General features: G+C 44.0%; 1 protein-coding gene across 1 annotated transcript in view; it reads right to left on the reverse strand.

The window, feature by feature from the left end:
* The window catches only part of LOC132593353 (uncharacterized), a 320,494-nt gene extending 308,251 nt beyond the window's left edge, over positions 1-12,243 (reverse strand). Inside the window, exons 1-2 of the mRNA XM_060283528.1 lie at positions 12,195-12,243; positions 11,390-11,626 (exon numbers count right to left, since the gene is read on the reverse strand). Of these exons, the coding sequence (XP_060139511.1) occupies positions 11,390-11,626; positions 12,195-12,243 (286 nt within the window). The remainder of the gene's footprint in view (positions 1-11,389; positions 11,627-12,194) is intronic.
* Positions 12,244-14,079: the final 1,836 nt, after the last annotated feature.

Consider the following 14,079-nt stretch of genomic DNA (forward strand, 5'->3'; position numbering starts at 1 on the left):
GGAGGCACTCACTCCAAATTCAGTTGGGCAGTAAACGTAGGAGAGGAAGTAAGGCAGAGATAAGTAACAGTATAAAACAGGATATAATAAGAAATTCCCATGAATGCTGGACATCCTTGTCATAGGAATTGGGCAGATGAATTCACTATGGCCCCCAGTGTCAACAGAATGTTACACAGAGCAGGTGGGGCTTGTACAGAGGAGCTAGACTAATGAGTGGAGCATCAACATGGATGGAGTGTATTCTAGGACCCAGTAGCTGGAATGCAAGTGGAGTTACAGGAATAGGAAACAACAAATTTGAATGCTGAGATTTTGAACTCAGAAAATGGGAGAATGGTAATCGTCCCAACAGAATTAGTAAAGTCAGAACATAAGAATCAAGTACCACCTTGGTTGTGTTTTGATGAATTTGAGGAAAAGCAGTACACTTGTAGTGAATATCTGCTGGTTTTGCCTCTCAGTATTCATTTATACTTCTTTTCATAAAGTAGTGCCCAGATTTTAAGCTATGGAGTGTACTAGAACTGATTCGCCTCTGAAGCTATGGACAGAGGCTCTCTCTTCCCTGTCAGTGGCATGGTGGGAAAACAAGAAACATGAGTACTTTGTAGATTCTAGTAAGGTCCTGGCTCTCAGATGATGGGCCCAATCCCAAGGAAAGCAGAGAAAATAAATGAGAAAATCTGGGGCCTTGGTCTCTCATGGGAGCCCCTGGATCAAACCATACCTGAAGGCATATATTATGGATTTTTCAGAAAATGAACTTCTTTATCATTTAAGCCAGTTTACGCTGTGTTTTATATCAGTACAGCAAACACACACACACACACACACACACACACACACACACAACTGTTAACTGACAAAATATCCAAATAGGCTGGATATCACAGCCTATTTGATATCCAAATAGCCTGGATATCACAGCCTATGTGATATCCAAATAGGCTGGATATCACAGCTTCATATCACAGATAGGCTGGTGATATGAATTTGAGAAACCACTCAAAGAAGTGATAAATGGAGCAAGGGAAGCAAAGGTGGTCCAGAGAGAGAGGAGTGGGAGAAAAAAGGATGACAACTAAGGATGGGATTGTATAAATCATCATGGGTAAGGGAACACATAAATTGAAAAGAAAAAAACGGAAAAAGAGAGTTAGGAAGGTAACAGGAAGACCAAGAAAGTAAAGTAACAAAATCCCTACGGTATGGGTAAAGAGAGGATGCCAACTTTCTAATTTTTTCTCAAGGAAAGGTCCTCAATTAAAATAACAGTTACTATTATCTATTGAGCACTTGCTTTGTATCAAGCAGTGTTCTGGGTACCATACACTTAATAAATCATTCAGTCCTCTCACCTTTACTATGAGATGCGTACCATCATTCATTACCATTTTACAGATGAGAATGCTGAAGCACAGAGAGGTTAATGAACTTACCTCTAGTCACACAGCTAGGAAATGGCAGAACTAGAATTGAACCCTGCTATTCTACCTCTATAGTTCACTCTCTTAACCAATAGACTCTATACCTCTCAACTCTCAGCATCTGCCTGGAACTGCTGCTTTTGTGAGTAGGTCAAGGAATGCAGGTAGAAATTCATTTAACCAAAACTTTATCTCCCATATTCAGTCTGACTTGGATGTCTGAAATTCTGCCATTTTTGTATAAGCATTATCCTTTTATTATGGTGTTCTGTCCAAATGTAAATAGAGTAGGGACAGACAGCTTATTCAGTCATTCACAACTTAGCATGAATTAGTTTGACAGAAAACTTTCTTATACCAACAAAGCAACCTGGGGCCATATAGATTTGTTAAAAGCTTGAGGTACTACAAATCAGACAGCTCATAAGAGAGAGTTGAATACAAACTTTCCCCATTCACAATTCTCCTGTGAATTAAGACATTTTTCCTCCTATCCAGCTTCTATTACCACAGAGCATAGGTTTTAAAAGATCATCGTAAAGGTTAGTCTTACCGTCCCTGAGCTCAGACCCACAAGATAGTTTTAGAAGCCCAATATTTGGTGTTTATTTTAAACACATATCTGTCTCACTTAGGATGAAGAATTCCAGTAGTATCAAAACTTTTTTTTTTTTTTTTTGGCTGCATTGGGTCTTTGTTGCTGCATGCGGGCTTTTTTTCTAATTGCGAGGAGCGGGGTCTACTCTTTGTTGCAGTGCTCAGGCTTCTCATTGCAGTGGTCTCTCTTGTTGCGGAGCATGGGCTGCAGGCTCGTGGGCTTCAGTAGTTGTGGCACACAGGCTCAATAGTTGTGGCTTGCAAGCTCTAGAGCACAGGCTCAGTAGTTGTGGCGCATGGGCTTAGTTGCTCCGCGGCATGTGGGATCTTCCCGGACCAGGGCTCGAACCCGTGTCCCCTACACTGGCAGGCAGATTCTTAACCACTGCACCACCAGGGAAGTCCCAGTACCAAAACTTTTAAGTAAAAACCTCATAGGTAGATTTTCCAAGTAAATCACCAATGGTAGAAAATACACATGAATATAAATATTTATAGATTTTACTAATTTAAAAACCTTGAGATATCAGCATAGACCATGAGCCAAGTTTTTTTAAAAAAGGCAAAGAATCAACTAAGAGGAATGTTCCTACACACCTGGAACCCCATCTGTACCTGGCTAAGTCCTCTTTCTTCAGCTTCTCTTCATTCATCACTGCCTCCAGGAAGTCTTCCAGGATAGCCCTGTGATCCTCCTTTATTGCAGGTTAAATCATTTCTTGAATCTCCATTTTCCTCCCTGAACCTTGCATCCACAAGGGCAAGGACTGGGCTACCTGTTTACCACTAGCACTTACCCCAGTGCTGGGCTACAGAGCTGGCCCTCATGAATTAATAAATGAAAGCAGAGGCCTGCTACTCTAAATGTATGAATATTCCTACAAATCATCAATAAAGAGGCAAACAGTGCAGCAGAGAAGTGGGCAAAGTGAGTAGGTTTATAAAAATAAATGCAAAATAAAATAATGACACCATTTTCCCTTCCCTTTAAATTCAAAAAAAAAAAAAGAAGAAGAAAGAAAGAAAGGAAAAGAAAAAAGAAAAAAAACTACATCCCTTAGATGTGGGGAAGGTCACTCTCACAGACAGCTGTAATTTTTCTGTAGAAGACTTGGGCTCTATGTATTGACACCTTTAAAATGTTTGTGCCCTTTGTTTAACTCAGCAATTCTGCTTTTAGGAGTATGTCCTAAGAATATATGCAAATATTTACCTATAAAACAATCAGCGCAGCACTGTGTATAATAGCAAAGAAAAATCTAAGTGAGCAGTAATAGAGGATTGGTAAAATTATGCACATTAGTAAAATGAAATGATATGTAGATTTTTAGTTACCATTTATTGGGCCCTTCCTGTGGGCACTTACCAGGCACTTCACTAAGTACTTAACACACACTGTCTGATTTTCATCCTCAGAACACTTTATGAAGTGGACATTACTGTTATGGCCATTTTCCATGGGAGGAAATTGAGAGGTAGAGAGGTGAGGTAATCCGCTCAAGGTTACATAGCGAGTACAGAGCAGAGCCAGTGTCAGTCTCCAAGACCCGGCTCTTGATCAGTAAGCTATCTGCCCCCAAGTTCAAGGTGTCAAATGTGCATTTAGTAGCATGGAAAGGTGTTCCTGTGTTCTTGTCATATTACCTAAAGAGACAGATTACAGGACAATACACAATATGATCACCTTTTTATAAAATGCATACTATATTAAAATATATGTATTTTTAGTTATGTGCACACATGCATATCTATGTTTATCTTTGCACAAAGACTGAAAGAACTGATATCTAAAGGTCGTCTCAGGGTGGTGGGGTCATGGGATAATGAAGTTTTTCTTTTCTTTTTGCTTACTCCAAAGTGTTATGGTTTTCTACAATAGATCACTTATATCATACTTTAAGTTTTGTGTTGTTTTTTTTTTTTAAGTTGAACTCAAAGTAGCCTAGAACTTTAGAGGACCTAACACATCACCCAGGCTAATCTTCTTACCAGCAAGAGACTGGAGCCCAGAGAAGTCAAGCGCGCTAATTTAACAAACAGAGCCAGGAGTGGAGTCTGCTCATCACAGCCCATGGCTCTGAGCATAGCCCTCCCCCGGGAAGGCGGCAAACTACACTACTTTGCAGAGTGAAGATGACAGAACATGCTGTGCGTTCGTTCTCCAGAGCACCCAGGAGCTCAGCATCCCCAGGACACGCATTCTGAGCGACACCTCGGTGCCCTACGAAACAGTACTCGCTGTAGATGAAAGGCCTGAAGGAAACACATCACAGCCTTGTTGTCATGTGGCCTCCACACAACCATTTTTTCTAAACCAGTGGCTTTTGACTAAGATGTGTGTCCGCATTCCCTGACAACTTTCCAAAGATGAGTCCCCACGGAGATTCTGGCTCAATGAATGCAGACAGGGGCCTGGGCCAGAATATTCTGAAACACCTTTCCATGTGATACTAATGTTGGACATTAGTCCCCCGATTAAGGGTCACTGGTCTATATAAATCTTCAGGTGTGTGTCTTAACCAGGAACTAGACCTTTGGTTGGTCTAGACCGTTGGATGGAACCGTTGGTTGCATCTTAATTTAAAACTCTTCCTGTCTGCTGTTAGCAAGAACAGCGGCAATCCCTCCTCCAGAAGCCTTGTAATGGATCTGAGTTCCCTTTAGTTGTCCTTTCTCATTCTAAAGAGAAGAAGGTTATGAAGAGCAAAGGAAATGCTGGCACCACCCGCCACATTGCTCAGGTAGATGTGGCCGGACCCTGGATCAGGGGGCACGGAGCTCAAGAGCAGCCCTGTACAGTGCTGGGGACCAAAGCGTTGTCATCAAAGGAGGACAAGTCCCTGGTCTAGATGGTCCCACCAGCCACTGCTGCTGAAACAAGGGTTGAGGTGTCACATACAAGTCAAGGACCTGTTCACTGAAGTAGCCGGGCCAGAGGTCGACAGGGAGCAAGGACAAAGGTACAAAGAGATAGCCCCGTCCAGGAAAGAACAGAAAGTGTTTACAATGCAGTGCGATGTAAAGATGAGAAACAGAAGGAAATAAACACAAGAGAAATTAAGATGCACTTGTAAAACTGCAAAATACATTATGCTGTATCACCAGTAATTTTAGTGACTGCTCACTCAAGAAAGGTTTCTTTAAAAAGAAAAACAGAACAGCTTTGTCTTAGTTGAATAATAATACAGAGAATTTTAAACACCTGATTGTGTTTCTTGCGTTTTGACATTGTTTATATTTGTTATTTGTATATATTAATACGTAAGTAGATTTTAAATAAATCCTACCCAGGAACCATTTTTAGAAATTTTGATTTTTTTGATTTTCCTCTTTTTAACTAGACTACTGAACTCTGAAAAAAACGCTTAGGGATACACTACGATTGTTAAGAATATTACAGCTAACAACAAAAATTAAAATCATGAATGTTTTCTTTTAAATTATATCAAATCCCTCTAACAGGGGAAGTGCTAATGGCTCTTTCAGTTAAAAGACTGTGCTGCCCTTGCTCATTAACATACACAAGTTGGGGTATTTTTAAATCCTTAGTTACTTCATAATAATCCAGGGCTGCTGCTGCGGCGGCTAGGAACACCCAGATCACACGGAGTCTAGTGCAAAGGATGTCAGCTCAAGCCCAGGCGTGCGCCTCCGCTACCTCCGTGTTTTCAGATTCGAGGCTGCATTAGTGAATGTTCCCTGGTCTACACCATCTCCAGGAACATTGAGCCAACCTTGGGCAGAGGCCTAAGACCTCCTTCTCTTCCCCCTCTGCTGAAATCTCCACTGACGTCCAAGGAAGTTCAAACCCAACCACCTCCGCCCTTCTCTGACTCAAGGCTTTTCTTTTGCGACTGGAAAGCATTTGCCCCAGGGATTATATTACACCAGCAAAATGTCATGGAAAGAGCAATGGACGTAGAGTCAGAAGGCAAAGGTTCAAGACACAGTGAAGTCCCCGACTTGTATTTGTGATATGAAGCCTCTCTGAGCCATAATCTCTCCCCTGTAGACGGAAATCACACCAGCTGCATGTCCTCCACCAGGCCCGTGGAAAGCAAATATACATTAAAGCATTCGGCACAGTGCCTACCAGTACAGGTGAGGGAGTGATAACGGGAGCCAGACGTCGGGTCTGCTGTGTCCCAATATCCCCGCTGGCCCAGTGCCTTGCCTGACACACAGAGAGCCTCCGTCCCTGCCCAAGCAGGTCCCGAGACCGTCTACATGGGACTCCAAGAAAGCTCGTTTCCTGGCTGCGTGCCTGCAGGAGTGGCCGCCAAAGACCCTGTCTGCTGTCCCCAGGCAGCGAATACCCAGCTCTCCAACTGAGATCTGCCGGTTAGAGGTGCTCCTGTTTTATGGATATTTATTCATTGTATTCTTTGCTTTCTGCAGCTGGGACTGGTTTGGTCAAAAAGAGGGCTCTGCAATAACGGTGTTAAACAAACAGCATCGGGCCTGGTATTTTTAGATACATTAAAATTCTGTTTAAGCACGGTGAGGGGGCCTGAAAAACTCAGGCCATTTCCCACAGCTGAGCGAATACTGATAAGAGCTTTATCCAATTTATAAGGCAAGAGAAGGAAACAATCATGTGTTATGGAATTGGACAAATAATCCAGCTCCAAACAATTATGAAATATAATGCAATTACAGAACACTGTGCCAGGGTTCTGGCAGTACCAGATTCTTCCCTTTTATGAGTCAACACTAATCTAGAATTTTGACACTCACAGGATTCATGAGTGTCCAGACACTGCAGGCAAGGAAAAGTCAAGACAAAACCAATAGAAACGTGTGTGTGTGTGTGTGTGTGTGGCACACACCCTTTCTTTTACAGCCGTTTACACATGGACACACCCTGTACTACCCATCAAGACAGAGAGAGAACTTCAATTGATGACAGCTCCCTCCAAAATTCCAATTCTATATAACAGGAGAAATTCATATTCTACTGATAGTTTGTTGAAGAGATAAGGAAATATTTTCATTATAGAATCCACACAGCAGAGACGGATAAAATTTCTCCATGGATTTTCTGTTCTCCACTCAAATGTCTCCTCTTTCCCACCGCTAACTTCACCTCTCCCCACTACTCCTCCACTCCAGCTCAGAGCAGGTTGGCTTTTCTCAACCCCAGAAGCTAGGTAACGAAACAGAAGTTCTTCCCTCCTGTACTGTCTGCTTGTGAGGCCCTACCTACAGAGGTCAAGGTCGGAGGAAAGTTAAGGTTGAATCCTCGTCATCCTGGGTTGTGGTCTAGACTGTGGTTTGAAGGACTGGAGGAGGTTGAAAAGAATGGGAAGGAAATGGGGGAGGGGGAGAGAAGGGCTACCCTTCTCCGGCCGGTGGGGAACAGAGCCACCCTACCTCTTCACTACCCTGGATCCTCACCTAACTTTTAAGAGAGCCAGCAGGCCAGACTGAAAAGACGAGGGTTATGGGTGTATATCAAAGCTCAGTTTGGTCTCTGTTCATCTGACATCTCTCCCTTGTGTCTCCAACCTGTAACTCAGGCAGGCTCAGGTTTTCATTTCAGGCTCCTCCTACAAATAGAGCTGCCCTTCCCCCTGGAGTCATTGGGACCCTAGTGTCAGGTGGCTTTCCAGGTCCCCAGGGGAGAGAGGAAGACATTGGAAGGACTTGACCAACGGTCCCAGATCTGAGGTGCTGGCTCCTTCCCAAGAAGTTTCTTCATTCTTGCCTGAGCTTCTTCCAGACAAGCCCCACCTGGAGGATGACATACCCTGAGTTCTACTGCAGGGCTCTTACTTGACACCCTAGGGTCCCTGATGGAAGCACAGACGCACGCACCACAGGGCCAGACCACATACCTTCCTTCTGCTGTCTGGGAGATCTTTCTAAAATTAAAATCTCCCTCTCTTTCCCTCTCTCTCTCTCTCTCTCTCTCTCACACACACACACACACACACACTGGCTTAAATGTCTTCAGAAAAGAACTCCCCTTTGCTTTCAGGGAAAAGTTCAAATCTTTAAATGACTTGCAAAGCCCTTTGCATTTGGCCTCTGCCCTTAACACTCTCTGCACCACAGTCCCTTGGAGCTTCTTTGAGCAACGAAGCTCTTCTCGCCTCAGATCCCAGCACACGCGGTCTGGCCTCCTCCTCTTCCTTCGCTCTGCACAGAGCCAGCCTCTGACTATCCTTCAGGTGTCACTTCAGTACTGTCTCCCCAGAGAGGCCTTTGTGACAATCCTATCTAAATCAGGTTTCCTACGCACAAATCTACACGTCCTAATTCTCTAGCACAGCACCCCACGGCTCTTAGCTTCACGGCACTTCCTGAGATTTGCAATCACTAATTTCTTTGTTCAATTTTTTATTGTCCATCTAGGAAGCTTATGGTTAGCTCCAAGATGGCAGAGACTATGAGTCATTTCCCCAGCATCAGCACCGTGCCTACGGTAGGTTCTTGAAATCATATTATTATAAGGTATTATCAAAACTTAAACTTCCCTTGTATCTTTCAGATAGACCAAAGAAAGAAGAATTATCATCGCTTTATTTAAAGGACAGTGAAGAGACTGGCTGATTCTGGGTATCTGTATTGCAAAGTCCTGGAAACAACCTGTGGGTAGATACAGTAGACAGGCTGGCAGGGTCGCTCTTGAAAACCCAGATGATAAGTCTGGGCTTGATCTGGCTTCGCACTTTGAGAGGAGTAATGATCAACTAAAGCGCACCCAGAGGTCATGCCCCAGAAACAGCGAAAGGGCTCTGAGCTTGACTTGGTGAAGGAAAACATGACAGAGTGATGTCTTCAAATATCACGTCAAAAAGAAAGCAGGTGTTTTGGCTGTTGTTGTTCTCATGGGCAAAAGTGGGTCCAATCGGTACCTGCTTCAAGGAACTGATTTCACCTCAATACAAAAACAAACCTGTTAATACCTTGCACTGGCCAATAATGAAACCCACTACTTCATGAGGCAGTGAAGTCCCTGTGGCTGGAGCGATAAGCAGGAAACCGAAGAATATTATTGGGGAGATAATTTCTATATCCAGCAGGAGAGTGGATTTGTATGATCCCTTTCCATTTCAAAACTCAAAGGACAATGGAGAGCCATCAGAAGTTCTGAGCCAAGGGTGATGTGATTTTCTTAAAGTGTTGTATTAGAAAGATCTGTGAAAGGTTGTGAAAACGAACATGTGTTCAGTACTAAATGAAAGAATCAGAGGTACCTGAGATAGCATAAGACCAGGATGGCACATTATTACCCAAATGAAATCTGATTTGACAAAAACAGCATAAGAAAGTAGTGCTCACAAGATGTGTCACGGCTATCAAAGTCTCCAAGATAAGAACTTCCTTCATGACTAACATCTTTAATGATAAGCAGATAAAGGCTTCTGCATCAGAGATTTTAGAACCTATTTCAATAAGCATGACCCCTCACCTTAACATTCTATGTGGGATACTCAATTACAGCAGTGTTCAAGATCAAAAACTTGTGGAATGTCTGATCTGTTTACATATATTCCAACCAGCAGTTAAAGAGATGGCTTCACTGTAAGTAATTAAGGCTCTCTTATACCATATTTAAATTTCTAAAGGGGTTGTAAGCTATCTGGGTCACATTTAACACTGTGAGTACAAAACCCTTACTGAAAATTTCAAAGATGCCAGCCTCTTTTTTGCTTCATCATCACCTGATAGTTCTTTACATGTTCTAGTCATGGAGGAAAAGGTCATATTTCCAAAAACTCTGTAATGGTCAGTTCTCCAGGTGTTCATCCCTGGGCAACGATCAAGGCATCTGCTCTGTCATCTCCCCTTTTCTTTTCTTTTCTTTTTCTTTGTGAGTAAGAGAAGGGTCTCTGCAGTGGAGATGCCATCTGTGAAACCCTGGGTAGTGATTCAAGCATTTGCCAAATGATCCAACTGCTGGAACTAAACAGACTCTGCTCGGGGGTGGTATGATTACAATTCCGGCCTGCCCCAGATCCACAGGCACAGATCCACAACACCTGGCACCTCCTCTGCCCATGGCGAAATAAGAACCTGTTGCCAATTGACTTAAGTTTCACCATCTAAAAAAAAAGCAAGAAACACGTTTTTCACTATTTGCTGATAAAGAGAATGCTTTGACTTCCATACCGGAAGAGGTTATGAGGGAGGGGAAAGATGGTGACAGATGTGGTCAGTAGTCTACATGGCTTCCTTTGGTCTGGCCATGACCAGGTCAGTCAAACCCACAGTAAATGGTAAATTCAAGTCTGTGATGCCAACCAGAGCCATCATTAATCAAAAACATAACCTTACTGGCTGCATACTGAAATCTGTGTCAACACCTTTACAAGGGTTAAAAAGAGAGAATGAAAAATAAAAGGAAAGCCTGAGCTTTTTGCATTTCCATTTTGAATGTCAGTCGGCAAAAGGATATTTTTTAATCTTAATAGACGGTGACACCAGATTTATTTAGTCTGGAGGAATAGCCAGCCCTTAGTACACGAAGTAATACTGTCCAAACCATAGTGCAGGTGCTTCGGCTGTCTGAGGCAACAGATTTTTGGAAGCAGCAAGAGGGCTTTAGATTAAACATCGGAAAATATTCCTACTTGTAAGACATCATAGCCACTGAAAAGGGGTGGAGCTAAAACTTTGCTGAAAAGCCAATCTGCAAATTCAGCTGGTGATTTCTGTTAAGAGTTTGGTTGGGGAGGTTTAGCAGCTTCGTCTCCAAAGCCCTGATTGAAAACCACAATGTTCAGCAAGTCAGTGAGATTTCATGCTTTCATCTGAAACCCACAACAACAAATGCATCTCTTCATGCAATTCAGGCTCTTAGAATCTTCGCTAAAGAACCACACCAAACCGTGGAACTCAATCTCAAAGCCCTGATCCCACCCAGAGGAGCTCAAGTTCCATTTAAAGGTTCAATAAAAAGATGAGAGGTGGGGAAATGCCTGCTGAAACGGCACATTAGCTGCTGCATTTAAACCCTCACCACAGTATCCGAATGTGATTGAGATTCAGAGGGAAAGCTACGTGGTATGAAATGTAGCAATTATTGGTCTATTAATACAGGATGGTAGTGCTGTCGAGTGCTATCTCTAAAAGGGAGATGGGGGAAATTCTTACTGCAAAGGTAAGTTGCCTTTTTTTTTTTTTTCAACTAGAAAAGAACAAAATTAAGAAATTTTCTGGGGCACGATCTCAAAATGTCGCAGATGCAAAAACTTTTTGTGGGACCCAACACAAAAGCTGGCAAAGCAGGTGTGCTGTCAGTGTCTCTCGCCTGCCGTTTCAAGCTTGGAAATCACAGACTTTTTCAAATCCCAGGATGAGTGAGGGACAGAGAAAGAAAATGTGGGGGAGGAATAGAAGAAATAAAATTTTACCGAAGATTTCCGGCTTAACGACCTTCAGACACCAGGGCTGGAGAAAGGAGAGGTGGCTGCCATCCCCGCGGCCCTGCACTCCAGGAGGGCAGCTGCAGGTGGGGCGCCAGGGAAGGCGGCCAGGAAGTGGTCCTCTGAGCGCCAGGTGAGCGGCTCCACGGATGACGCCGCGCCGCCATCCCCGCCCCACCTGCGCTGTCCCAGTTTTCTCAGCGCAGCCCAGGCGCCTGCCGCTCGCTGGTGGGCAATACCTCCTCCAGCGCGGCAGCTACTTAAGCTTTAGGCCTTTTTTAAATGACCTCGGGTGTGAGCCGCGGCGAGCCCCGTGGAGTACCACTGGCCCGGAGAGATCACGGGGAGCCGGGATGTACAGGCGCGTCCGCCCCGCGCCCACTCCACCTCCGACAGGGGGCGGGGAAGAGGGCCCCTCCAAGGAGCTTACCCCTTTAAAAGAGGGGGGCTGACTCAAAGGTGTCCAGGGAGAGAGGCCAGCTTAAAAGGGGGTCCAGACATTCACCTGGGGTTAAGCAAAGACAAGACCTGCTAGAGAAACAGTTAATTCCTCTGATGCCCAAATCACAGCAGAGATGGAGGAGGCTGAACAGCCTGAGAAACAGAGGAAAGGGAACAGGATGTTGATCGGGAAGCATTTCTACAGACGCTGGGGTTGGGATCTGGGTACTAACCAGGGAAGGTACTTCCGCAAAATTGGAACACACACGCGCTGTATCTGTAGGCAACTCGACAAAGGGCACAATCTAGGAAATTGAATAGAGATTTGTCCCCTGTCTCTCAGCCTACTGACCCACTTTCCTTGGGCTACATCTCCCCCACATCCCTGCCCCTCGCTGCATCTTCCCGTTAGCCAATAGGGAGGAAAGACAAGGCCCCCAGATCATAATGTAGGTAGAATAAACATGGGCCTGTTTGACATGTTTTAGAGGGGCAAAAGTCCCTCTCTTTTCCCAGAAAATCCTCTCTAAGCCACCCCTTACTCCCACTTACGCAGGCACAGACACCAAAGGATATCTCCTCCAGCCCCCGTCAAGGGCCTGAAATTCTACATTTAGTCATTTGTGTGAAGCACTAAAAACATCTGCACCTTAAAAAAAGGTAAGTGTGCTATTCTGGAAACAGCACCCTTTGATCCATTCTTAGGAGACAAAGTATTTTCTCAGAGTCTCCGGCCAGTTACCAGACGTAGGCAAAAGAAAGTAAGTTGAGTGAATATTGAGAGAAAGTCCTGGGGCCAGAGACACTGCCCAGCTAGAGTCCACAGGAGGAAGAAGCACCATTCACGCTCACACACACGCACAAACACACACACACACTCTCTCTCTCTTTTGGACACACAAGTTCTCTATGATTTTGCCTAAAATCGGCCTGAGTCACTTGCCAGAAGCCCAGTGTGGCTGCTGCTGATTTTGCTGCATCCACTGGAGTGACTATAAAGATCCCAAGTCACGTGCTTGTCGACTAGCACGGCTGTCTCCACCTTCCAAGCGTCCAGGGACACGGTGCGGTGCAGCCGGGCAGGCTGAGCTTTAGCGTCAAGCATATTTGGTTTGAATCCTAATTCTCCCACCTTCTGCCACAACTGCCTGAATTCGAGTTCCGGCTCTTCTTCTGAGCAGCTATATGACCTCGGACAAACCATCTGCCATCCCTGAGGCTCTGTTTCCTCATCTATAATCTGAGTACAGTCACATCAAACGATTCACACAAAGCCTTCAGCACAGTGCCAGGCACCTGGTACAGTATGTGCTCAACCAAAATGGACTACGTTTACTTTGATTATTATTGATTGTGAGATTTTAGCCAAGTGATTTTCCTTCTTTGAGCCTCAGATTCCTTATCTGTAAGTTGCAAATAATCATATCTACTTATACAGGAGTGCTGTGAGGTTTGAAAGAAATATATGTAAAGTGTTAAGCCAGAAAATTCACAAGCGTCAGTCCTAACCATCCGTTCCCAGAAAAGGTAATAAACCTTTCACTCCACTCACCCCGGCTTATGCCTAGGTGGAGATGATATTCATCTCGCCAGATGACTTCTCTTTTGTCAAATCGGTTTTAAGTCACAGTAACAAAGATCAAGTGGTCTGGTCTAAAACTACATGGAACATAACCCAAATTCAGGAAGGCCAGATATTTAGTTGTTGCTTCCTTTCCCCCTTTTTTTAAGCGCTGATATGAGGTAGCGTCTTAGAGAATTGACTCATCTGCCCGTATTTGTTCATTACAGCTGTTGCTAGGAAGTTATTATGTAAACGGCTCTGCTCCTCACTCGCCGTTATGCTTTCTTCTTGTTATTGTGAGCTGGAATTAAGGGCTAGCCCTGTGCTGAGTTTTCATTAGAGTCTTTCTATACTCTTCGCTATTTTTCTCTCCCCCTTTATCAGTAACTTTAGAAGTTAATCCTTTTATATTTTAAGGGCTTGAAAGAAGATGTAAAAATTCATGAGTATCTTGGGCGGAGGAGCTGGATTTCAAAGCGGATTCAGCTTCTCCCTCTTCACTGTGTCAATAGTTAGTGCCCGGCATGTTTAACTTGCAAAATTCAAATTAAACCATCATCATGCTCCTATAAGCTTCACTACCTCTAAGAACAAGTTTCAACTTGACACATGGAGGAGGCAGTGCTGAGCCACATTCATTACCATCCCTTCCACTGGATTAAGTAATCATGTG

The sequence above is a fragment of the Globicephala melas genome, chromosome 14 (assembly GCF_963455315.2).
Source record: "Globicephala melas chromosome 14, mGloMel1.2, whole genome shotgun sequence".
Lineage (NCBI taxonomy): Eukaryota > Metazoa > Chordata > Mammalia > Artiodactyla > Delphinidae > Globicephala > Globicephala melas.